This window comes from Branchiostoma floridae, chromosome 9 (genome assembly GCF_000003815.2).
Source record: "Branchiostoma floridae strain S238N-H82 chromosome 9, Bfl_VNyyK, whole genome shotgun sequence".
NCBI classification, from domain to species: domain Eukaryota; kingdom Metazoa; phylum Chordata; class Leptocardii; order Amphioxiformes; family Branchiostomatidae; genus Branchiostoma; species Branchiostoma floridae.
Genome location: NC_049987.1, coordinates 16,903,064 through 16,913,859, shown reverse-complemented (window position 1 = coordinate 16,913,859; position 10,796 = coordinate 16,903,064). Strand labels below are relative to the sequence as shown.

General features: G+C 40.4%; 1 protein-coding gene across 4 annotated transcripts; it reads right to left on the bottom strand.

Moving 5' to 3' along the window:
- Nucleotides 1-221: 221 nt before the first annotated feature.
- On the bottom strand, nt 222-6,413 carry LOC118423322 (17-beta-hydroxysteroid dehydrogenase type 6-like). Of its 4 annotated transcripts, none has more exons than XM_035831441.1 (6): nt 6,314-6,413; nt 5,499-5,672; nt 4,885-5,047; nt 4,014-4,272; nt 3,158-3,321; nt 222-2,485 (listed from the first exon to the last, which is right to left on the bottom strand). In XM_035831441.1, exons 2-6 carry the CDS (start codon nt 5,658-5,660, stop codon nt 2,247-2,249), a joined length of 987 nt encoding a protein of 328 aa, XP_035687334.1. In that variant the 5' UTR covers nt 5,661-5,672; nt 6,314-6,413; the 3' UTR covers nt 222-2,246. The 4 variants fall into 4 exon arrangements, with proteins under 4 accessions (XP_035687334.1, XP_035687332.1, XP_035687331.1 ...); XM_035831439.1 differs by having other exon boundaries at nt 6,227-6,384; XM_035831438.1 differs by having other exon boundaries at nt 6,114-6,329.
- Between the last annotated feature and the right edge of the window lie 4,383 nt (nt 6,414-10,796).

Sequence of the window (10,796 nt, the reverse complement as noted above, 5' to 3'; positions counted from 1 at the left end):
AAATAATGGTAGAATGCTGTTGTCATTACATGTGTATTTAGAAACCATTAGAAGTATCCAATTGCACATCATGAATATTTCCAAAGTTTTATAGGACCGGGGAAATATTTACAAAGTTGAAACAGTGTTAGAAATATTTCTAAAGTATCAAAAGACCTAGACATATAATTACAAAACTTCTAAACAAATCAATTCTAAACAATGGCAACATCCGCACGGTGACTTGGAATGGACTCTATTTGGAAATAGACTAGAGTATTTTTTGGAAGCTCAACTTTGTATCCTAGAATTTCCTACTGTCTACACTGTCTTTAGAATAAACTTGGTTGCAGGACAATTCTTTGAGGTAGTGTGTTCTTTGTGTAAACGTGAAGTTCCTAGCTGCAACAACAAAAACACAGTTATCACGCAAACATGCAACAAAAGAACACACACACACCAACAATTCCAAAATTTACCTTTCTGAATTCAAAGGGCTTTAGTTTCTTGTTACAATGTTAGCGGTGCACTTTGAAACAAGCTGGGACGGGTGTTTCTTCTTTGCTAACCTTCTTTGCTTATCCCAGCATAACAACAATAGTTGTTTTAAGCATTTATTTCCTTTGATTGATCAAGGACTTCCTTAAGCATTACAAACAACGCAATTAGCACACAGACAATGGTAAAAAGTGTAACCTCCTTGACAAGGGTGATAATTACACTAAGTATACATTGACTCAGAGTCGTCGTATCCATTTTTGATTATACTGCTGCTGGGAGCCCTGTCACAGGGGTAGGCAGCAGTCGGACAGTCTTCACACTGTGCTTCCATACGGCTCTGTCCAGTGAGTCCAGCTCTGGGCTTCAACTCCATGGTTTGCCTCGATGGCCGGACCCTACCTTCCGCACCCGCAAGTCAGCGAAGCCCGCGACACTACCGGCTGCTCGTCGGTGACTGCTACCGGCACTGCCTGTGCCTTTATCTGTATGAAGAGCTTTCCATTTCGGTTTGGATAGGGTTTTTTTACGGTCTATAGAATAATTCAAAACACTCCAGACAAATTGTTGATGTGTTACTGGAAGCACCAATAGATTTAATCTTATTTCATTTCATTTCATTTCATTGATCATTATCATCTGTTATAGTCACAGCTACAAGTGGTCTGGACTCTTCAGAACACTTTCTCTTGCAATATCCAGCTACTTTTGATAAGTTTGCTTCCTAATATCATAACCTTTACATTTACAAAAAGTGGTCCCCGTAAATTTTAATTTACTAATAGTGGTCCCTATATCCATCATAATTCATTTCAGTCACCACTATACATTTTAACTACATATACTTTCCTTACTCTTACACATATGACAGTCATTGAAAATATGGGATGTATACATGATTGCATGAGGAACTTACTTTCAGCACTTACATCAGTGCTTTTCAGAACTCACAGAACTAAAATATTAGCTGATTAAAAATGGAGCATTCTACGAGCAAACATATGGCACAATACACGTACCTTAAAGTGATTATAATAATCTATTGCTACATGTATCTTTTCGAGTGAGACATCAAATTTATCAACATAGAGTGAGACTGTGAGAAGTAAGATTATCTGAATTCCAATACTTGTTGTTTTGTTCAGGACTGAAAAAAAACACTATTATTTTACCCAAAAAAGGATTCAAAAAAATTTATTGCTACATGTATCGTTACGACTGAGACATTTAATTTATCAACAGAGGTGAGAAGTAAGATTATCCAAATTCCAATTGTGTTGTTTTGTGCCTGAGTAAAAAAAAAACACTATTATTTCACCCAAAAGAGGATTAGAAAAACAGTTACAAAAAAAAACACAGCTCTGTTGCAGTACCAAGGAAAGCTGTCAGAGGGACCAAAAATCTTTTCAAGCTTTAACTATAGACCAACTTCTATAGCAATCTATTCCAGGCATCTAGAACTACTGTAAATCCATAAATGTTTGCAGTAGTTTTATGTTCGTGGTTTTTGAGGTGGCCACTTCACCGCAAACTTAAAACCACTGCCAAAATTTTTCCCTTATAGTATGTGACTACAGTACATGGCACTACCGCCAACTTAAAACCACTGCGAACACTCCATTTTCCTGTTACCGCAAAAGTAAATCCTCGCAACCTTAAATGCATTTACAGTATGCTCATAAACTGCAAACAAATGGTGTTACACAATTATTCTATCCAAGGACATTACAGCAACATAACGAAGGAAACAAAAACTGTCAAAATTCAGACTAGTCCTGTTTGAATCCTTTGGGTTGGACCTTGGGTTTGACTATCAACAGGCGGAGAAGGAAATCTCCCACGTCAGTCGGCAGCCATGCCAGGGGAATCATGAGCAGCCGTGCGTCCCAGCCGCACACGTACCGGCTCTGGGGATGGACAGCCGTCAGGCAGTGGGCGACGGCGTCTACCACGTGGTTGTAGTTGGTAGAGCCAAAGTCGGCAGCTATCTTTTTAGCTGTATCTTTTGCTGTAAGTAAGAAAAAGAATGAAACTTTCAAAACTCATACTGAAGCAATCTAGTAAAGATGAAATATTCATTCTATTCCTTCACTTATTACTTCATTCAGTGATTATGGAGAAGGCATAGGCCTGTAAGGTCCCAAATTTGACTTAGCACATTGAGTCAATCCTCCTCTTTTTGACGAATCCTCTAACCATGCAGATATTTGATGCCACGGCCCTCCCAGGGATTCAAACCTTCAACCCTGACCATTCATTCCCAATCCTTCAGGAGCAGATCCTTCTAACCAGCATAAAATTCTGATTACCCATTGATGCTACTAGGTCATATCTGGCCACAGTCTTCAAGTATGACCTATCTGACAGTACCTTTTCCCTCAGGAAGCCTTGGAATGCCCCATTTTAACATAACATTGTCTAAAACTCCACACCATGGAAGGGGGACCCCCTTCCACACCATCCCCCTCGCGTGGTCACCCTGCCCCCTCACAATGCTCCCCCTTTCCCCTTTTTTTCCTTTCTCGTAGAAAAACCCCTGCACTACATTATTCACTAATTCCCTAATGTCATGAAAAGAACTATAATATTTTTACACAAGGCAGTCACCCAATACGGAAGAGAAGGATCCGCCCCTGAGGCATTGCCAATAAATCATCAGTGAGGTTGGTGTAATCCATACCATGGTTCAAGAACTCCTCTCCGTACCACTCCTGGACATCAGGTTCAAGTTTGTCGTACGACTGCTGCATCATGCGCTCAAACGCCTCGGGAGACGTCAGGTCGGTCTTGAAGACTCCAGGCTCCATGATGTGCACTGAGACACCGTAAGGACGCATCATCCTCCTGTCAATCACAATTAGCAGTTCAACCAATTAGTGGCTCGGCCAACGAGAGAGTGGCTGCATGTCCATCAAAGGTATTTTTTGTCTGTGATATGTTTCTTTGCATTTTGATAGTGGTGGGTGGCCAAGGGGCTAGCCTATGGAATCAGTCAATTTTACTTGACCAGCATATTCTTAAACTTTCTCTACATGTACATAGCAATCTGCACTTATGAGAGAGACTAGTTGAGTTCAACACACAACACTACCAACAGACTAGTCCCTTGCTGTAATGCTTGCACACAAGTGTGGCCCAAGGTCTACAAAGATGGAGATGGTCATCACCCTTCACACAGAAAGTTGTGGGAACGATTTTAACCAAGTCGCATGGCAGAAAAATGCAGAAGTTCTGTATCAAGAATACATGTATTATGTTATTGTACTAACTCTACTATCTACTGCAGTGGACAAACCAACCAACATATTCCTTGTGGTGAGGGTGCAGAAAATTCTCAACAAAATGAGTCATACCATATTGGCTATATTAGCTGAGGCTTTTAAATATTTTAATCTATTTACTATTTTCAGGGGGCTAAAATCTTCTGATTCCATCAGGAAAAAAACAGTATTGGAAAAGCCAGTATCAAGAAAACAACAAAATTGATACCTTGGTATAAAATACCAACAGCATTACTATATATAGAGGCTGCAAACCTGAGACAATCGGAGTACCCTTCCACAGCAAACTTTGATGCGCCGTATGCACCCGAGCCAGGGTCGTTCCTGCCGTATATGCTGGAGACGTTGATAACACGGCCGCGTGTTTTCTTCAGCAGCGGGAGGAAGGTACGCGTAACGTCGACCAGCCCGAACACGTTGACGTTGAAAGTTCGGAAGTAGTCCTCTCTGGTCTGCCACTCAATGTGACCCAGGGTTCCAAATATCCCGGCATTGTTCACAACACCCCACAGCCCTGGAACAAAGCATGTATATCTTCAGCATCAAATTTCAGATAAAACTGGTTACACAAAGCTATTCTCTTAAAAGGTTTCTCATTCATTATGCAAATTAGATCTGGAATTGCATGGTGAGCATCTACTTCAATGTCAATCATCACCTGCATGCCAAAGTTCAGGAAAGTACTTCACTGCTAAAGTTATTCTCCAGCAAAAGTGGCCCCTGCATTTCTGAAAAAATCTGCCAGGGGTCTCTTCCTCTATTCTACTTTCTAGCATGCAAGTCTTTTTCATGTACAGCATTTTGCTGTTGAGCACTATGCAATGCATGCTATGCATCACAATATTCACATGTTTTTTTATAACTCATTGTTTCAGAATACTTTTGTATTGTAACTGCATGTACACGTTTGTACAACTGTGAATGTAGAAACTTTTGCAGTGGTTTAATGTTTGCGGTTTTTGCGGTGGCCACTTCACCGAAAATCAAAAACCACCGCAAACATTTTTCCATTGCAGTTAGAGACTACAGTGCATGGTGCTGCTGGAAACTTAAAACCACCGCGAAAAGTCCTTTTTCCCGCTACCCTAATATTAAATCCCCACGAACTTAAATGCATTTACAGTACCTCCGTTCTCTCCAACATGGGTCTTGACGATGTCACGTGCCTTCAGGATGCTGTCGTGACTGGTGACGTCCATCGCCATGGTAACCACACGGTCAGAACACAGCTGCTTCAGGTCCTGCTGTCCCTTTTCTGTCAGGCAGGCTGCGAACACATGGAACCCCAGCTGGGGGGAGGGTGTGCGTGAGTTACCAAAGCAAGAATTAGATATGCAGAGAACTCTAAGAGCTTGCAAGGACTACAGGAGCCTTGACACTTTGAGGGTTACTAAACAAATGTACCTTAATATCAAGACCAGCGTAATATTAGTCATCTTTCTATGAGGGTTGATAAACAATCCTGCTCCAGACCTGTGATATTGTGAGGGTTAATAAACAAACCTACCCTATCCAGACCTGTGGTGAACCTTGACACTGTGAGTGTTAAAAATTAAAAAATACCATGTCCTGAGACATGTGGTGAACTTGACACTATGATGGTTAATACACAACCCTACCTAATCAAAACATTGTGGTGAACCTTGACACTGTGAATGAAGGTTAATACATAAGCCTCTATCTTATTCAGACGTTAAAGTGATGAATCTTGACACTTAGAGGGTTAACAACCAAACCTACCTTATCCAGCCGTTGTGCGTGCAGCTTGCCGAAACCCGTATCACACCCCGTGACGAGCACATACTTATCAGCAGTACTGGAGATACGGGGAAGGCCTCGAGCCCACTTGTACAGTCTGTAGGCCAGTATGGCCAGTAGAACTGGGAGAACGGTCCCCAACATTTCACAATGTACCTGAAATACAGTACTAGTAGTAGTCGGTTGCTATAAACAAATTTTTGTCAGAAAGCCTTTTATTAAAGATTTAATGATCAGACCTTTGACATTTATAGGAACACTTGTTGCAAGAGAATACTGTAAATGCATTTAAGTTCGCAGGGATTTGATTTCGTGGTAGCGGCGAAAAGGACTTTTCGCGGTGGTTTTGAGTTCGTGCTAGCACCATGCACTGTAGTCTCTTTAATACTGCCATGGAAAAATGTTCGCGGTGGTTTTAAGTTTGCTGTGAAGCGGCCACCGCGAAAACCGCGAATTATTAAACCTCACCTCAAATTAAACCACCGTGAAAGTTTCTGCATATACAGTATATAGAGTACAGGTCCCGTACATTAGGTTTGACATGATGTAAGATGACTGATGAGCAAGATTTACAGTAACCTTATTCCATATTCCTACCATGGACTAGCTCTGGAACCCTCAAAATGTTCAAAGTCCAATCTGGAGAAAACCAAGAGAAAAATACCCTTGCACAACGAACTGGACGACGACCAAAGGATGGATATGGTTACCTTTATGGCTTTTCAACCTTCTTGTCTTAAACTTGCGTGACGACAAAAAAAACGGGGCGTGTTTTAGTCGCCACAACTCAAACTCACGGTTTCGCTTGTTGACGACCTTTGACCTGAAAGTTGAACTCCCAGGTTTGGTCTCACACTGGAGTTTGCCTCCAAATCAGATGGGTAAGCTTCAAGCAGATGTTAGGACCAAGCGTATTCTCGGCGTTTTACGTCGCCCGTTTTTGTAACATTTAGCTACGTATACTCTTTTCCTTTGTTGCACTTTTCATACTCTCAACTCCTCTGAGGCATTGTAGAAACACAATACTACGTCGAATAATTACGTCACTTTAATATCAGGAGATCTTGTGGTAGCAAGGTCTATTTTTTGGCAACGCCTCAGGGGCTAGTCTTACAGTATAGTACTAGTATGTATATCCGATTGGTAAAAATTCCCAGAATTCTGCAGAATTTTTTTTTTCGGTGCCTGTGTAGTTGACTCATCCTGACGGAACGTCATGATATTTGGATCGTAGATATCTTCGGAGATGCCTTACATAATAAAACTCTAATCATGCAAATCGGGGGCCAATTAGCATAATTAATAAGGGTATTTTATAAATCCACTACATTCAGCAATTGGATACTCAAAAACATATGGCATGTTAAGTGAAAAAGACGAAATATTAGCCTAACTGTGTAGTATATGCACGATTGGCAAAAATTCCCGGAATTCTACAGCAATTCGTCCGCGCGTGCGCAACTGCATCATCCCTTTGATGGCAATAACTCGGGAACTGATTCAAGGATCGTTTTGATTTTTTATATGTAGACAATTTCAGAGATTTCTTTCAGAATTAAGGGCTATTCATGCAAAGCAAGGACTAACCTGTATAATTAATGAGGACAGTTTATAAATCCATTGCATTTCATAATAGGATACTCAGACATATGACATATTTAAACGTAAAAAAGAGAGAAATATCGACAGATCAATTATGCAAATCATAATTTTGGTACAGTCTTCATACATACAGCCAGGCGAACGGATAGGACACGAATACTAAAACACACCTTTGTAACAACTAAGAATACTTATAAACATTGAAACCGTTGCCATAGCAATAATTTTGATTGCCACGCTTATTTGTGCTTTTAGCAGATTAAGAACTTATAAGATATATGAGGTTCAGCGGAGTTGATCTTTTTTGTTTTCCCGCCATCATGTCCATTTCGAGCAGATTAGGTGCATTTTTCATCCCGTTTATTCCTTCATTTTTCATCTCCAGTCTTTTCAATTTTTACTTTTTCACATTTTACTGCTTCAGGTATTCACTCAAAGTTTCAATTTATCCTTTTAATATATTCTTTGTTTATTGAAATGAATTGGTATTCGGGTAACTAATCATGTATGGACTGAATCATCCCGAAGACACTGATTCCCACTCGCTGCTTTTCGTTGATTTTATTTTAGTCACGCTCCATTTGAACTTTCCACCTTACCAAACCACTCGATCCCTCCCACAACTCAGTGCTTCATCAAATCTTGCTGTGCGTTCAACCACTGGAGCACATAATAATCCATAACAGACATCCCACGACACATATGTCCACTGTCCGGTATGTTTCACGTCAGCACCTAATACTACATGCACAGCCCCTCCCTCAAGAACTCATCCCACTTTCCGCGTCTATCGACTTGCGGTAAAACGATCACCTTCAATTTCAATTTGCCGAGTTCGCGGACTGTCCCTGACCCGTTCATCTTGATTCTGTGCCCTGCCTGGCGTATTACCGGCTAACGCATTTAGATTTAGCAATCATCCGTGGCGATATCAGCGGGTATTAGGGCCTTAGGTAGCGGCTATGGCTCAAAATGGAAAATTGGGTTCGGGTTCCAAAATATTGATTCACTCATTGACGACAAATAACCCACTACGCAGAAATTTCTCAGTGAGAGATTAAAATCCTATTACATCCTTCTAGATTTTTTTAACTCTAACGACAGTTTATTATTCGTTGATTATTCGTTGCATGGAATCTTTTTGACATGTTATATTTGTTAAGGCTAATGTCACGATGCCAAACCGGGGCCCGGCCGGGCTAATTGTGGAAACGGAAAGTAGAATTGTATACCTAAAATATACACAAATAATGTCCTCGACTTCTAGTATTCTCTTTATGTCTTGTATAGTTTGGTGTCTTATTATATGTCATACTTTTCCTTCCCGAAAGCTGCCCGGGCCCTGGTTTAGAAATGTAACTTTAAAATCCTAAGCGCCTGCTAGACCAGCATTTTTACTGACCAAAAGCTATTTCGTGCTATATAGTACCACCCTTTACTGTATCCAAGTACTAGTACTAGTATATAATATAGAGTGCCCTAGCTGTATTGTATGAGGCTTTTGTGTTATATCGATCCCATGGTCAAGGTGATTTTGTTGTGTATTGATTTTATTTTGAGGGGCTACTTATACACTGTTGAAGAGCTCCCCCGTGTTTGGTACCGCATTGTGTTCTGTTTCTTTCAGTGTGTATCAAATGGTTATGACAACATCCAACGGTTGGCTAAGTATGGTAATGAACACGGCACGAAAAACGGTATTTAAGGATGCTGAAACCATACGTAATGTTGACGTATTTTCCTCCTTTACGGATCTATACACCACTTATACGAGTACGTAAATATTGCCTTTAAGTGGTCTTTCTGTAGGTCCGTGTTAGTCCTTATTTTCCGGTTTTCCCGTTGTCTTTCAGCAGCTTAAAGATGTCGTAAATGATTTTTAAAAACCCCTTAAAACTTGTTTAAAGTTCACGTTTATTTGATCTAAAGCCTATTTACGTCTCATATACAATTGCATTAAGTGGATTATAACGTGTGTTTTAGTGCCTTTTCAGCAGCTTAAAGTTGCCATAAATACTTATTAAAACGCCCTTAAGACATGTTTAAAGTTCACGTTTATTTGATCTAAAGCCTCTTTACGTCTCATATACGTGTGCATTAAGAGGATTATATCGTGTGTTTAGGTGCCTTTTCAGCAGTTTAAAGTTGCCATAAATATCTATGAAAATGCCCTTAAGACATGTTTAAACTTCACGTATATTTGATCTAAAGCCTATTTACGTCTCATATACGTGTGCATTAAGTGGATTATAACGTGTGTTTAGGTGCCTTTTCAGCAGCTTAAAGTTGCCATGGATACTTATTAAAACGCCCTTAAGACATGTTTAAACTTCACGTTTATTTGATCTAAAGCCTATTTACGTCTCATATACGTGTGCATTAAGTGGATTATAACGTGTTTAGGTGCCTTTTCAGTAGCTTAAATTCGCCATAAATATCTATTAAAACGCCCTTAAGACATGTTTAAACTTCACGTTTATTTGATCTAAAGCCTATTTACGTCTCATATACGTGTGAATTAAGAGGATTTAATGTGTCTATATTTTTCTTTTTAGCAGCTTAAAGTTGTCATAAATACGTACTAAAACACCCTTAAGACATGTTTAAAGTTCCCTCTGTACGTCTCATATACGTGTGCATTAAGTTGATTATAAGGTGTGGATAAGTGCCATTTTAGGAGAATAATCATTAGCACATTTCAAAGCAAGAAAATACAATGGATGAAACTTTGAAATTTTATTGAATTACGAGAAAATATTACATGGAAAAGTAAAAAAAAAACTACAGCCTACTAGGTATTTGTGGCCTTTCATTCTGATGTAGTCGGCAGTTGAAACAATCACAACGGTTGCGCAATTCCGTGCAGCAGTCCACAGTCCCATTTCCAGTGTCGGGTGAAGCGTCTCGGCGTAAGTTAAAAAGAGCACACATGTACAGTTCCATCTGGTCACCACAGGAATAAGAATCCGGTAAGATCTAGAGTAGTGGCCGATATGACTCGTGCTGTAGTGTTGGATGGTCCTGGATCCTGTGAACGCGAAACATGTTCAGCTTGCAGTGTCGGCTTCTATTAATACGGATGGTACAAGGGCCGTGATTTCCATTCTGTGTCGATTTCCAACAACAACAGCTTGTACAGAATGATAGCCACCTCGTATCTTTGAGTCAAATTCCGTCACCGGGGGTCCTAGGCGGTAAAAGCGGTGTCGCGGCCACAACTTGCGGGCTAGAACAGGCCCAAACTTTCTTCAATACTTCTCTTCAAAAATGAACGCCTGGAAAATAACCGCTCCTTGTCGTACGTATGGCCAGTAAATTTGAACCCCCCACTCTTTTCTGCCATTGGATACATCCTATCACATGACACAGCTGTGACACAGACGGGCCAAGGAAGTTCAACCTCCTTGGACGGACGGAGGCGTGCGCCCCATGGCGAGTACGAAATAACGCTGAATAAATTTACATCTTGCCTGCCCACGCATATCACCATAATTAACCCAAACAAACACGAGCAACACGAGAAGACACCGCCTGTGTGCACAAACTGTTCTTTCTCGACGCTTGCTTGTAGATAAAGAAATAAACATATTTCGTACATTTACCTGTAGTAAGAACTGCTTGCCGTTTTATAGAGAAAACACAACTCACTGCACAAAACGCTATACCCTACTACATCCT

What these genes read in the sequence shown, in the direction of transcription:
- LOC118423322 (XM_035831438.1), bottom strand. An exon ending in GGGTACTCCGATTGTCTCAG is followed by an intron (nt 3,322 to 4,013) that starts GTTTGCAGCCTC and finishes TGTGATTGACAG; the next exon opens with GAGGATGATGCGTCCTTACG. An exon ending in AGAGGAGTTCTTGAACCATG is followed by an intron (nt 2,486 to 3,157) that starts GTATGGATTACA and finishes TCTTACTTACAG; the next exon opens with CAAAAGATACAGCTAAAAAG.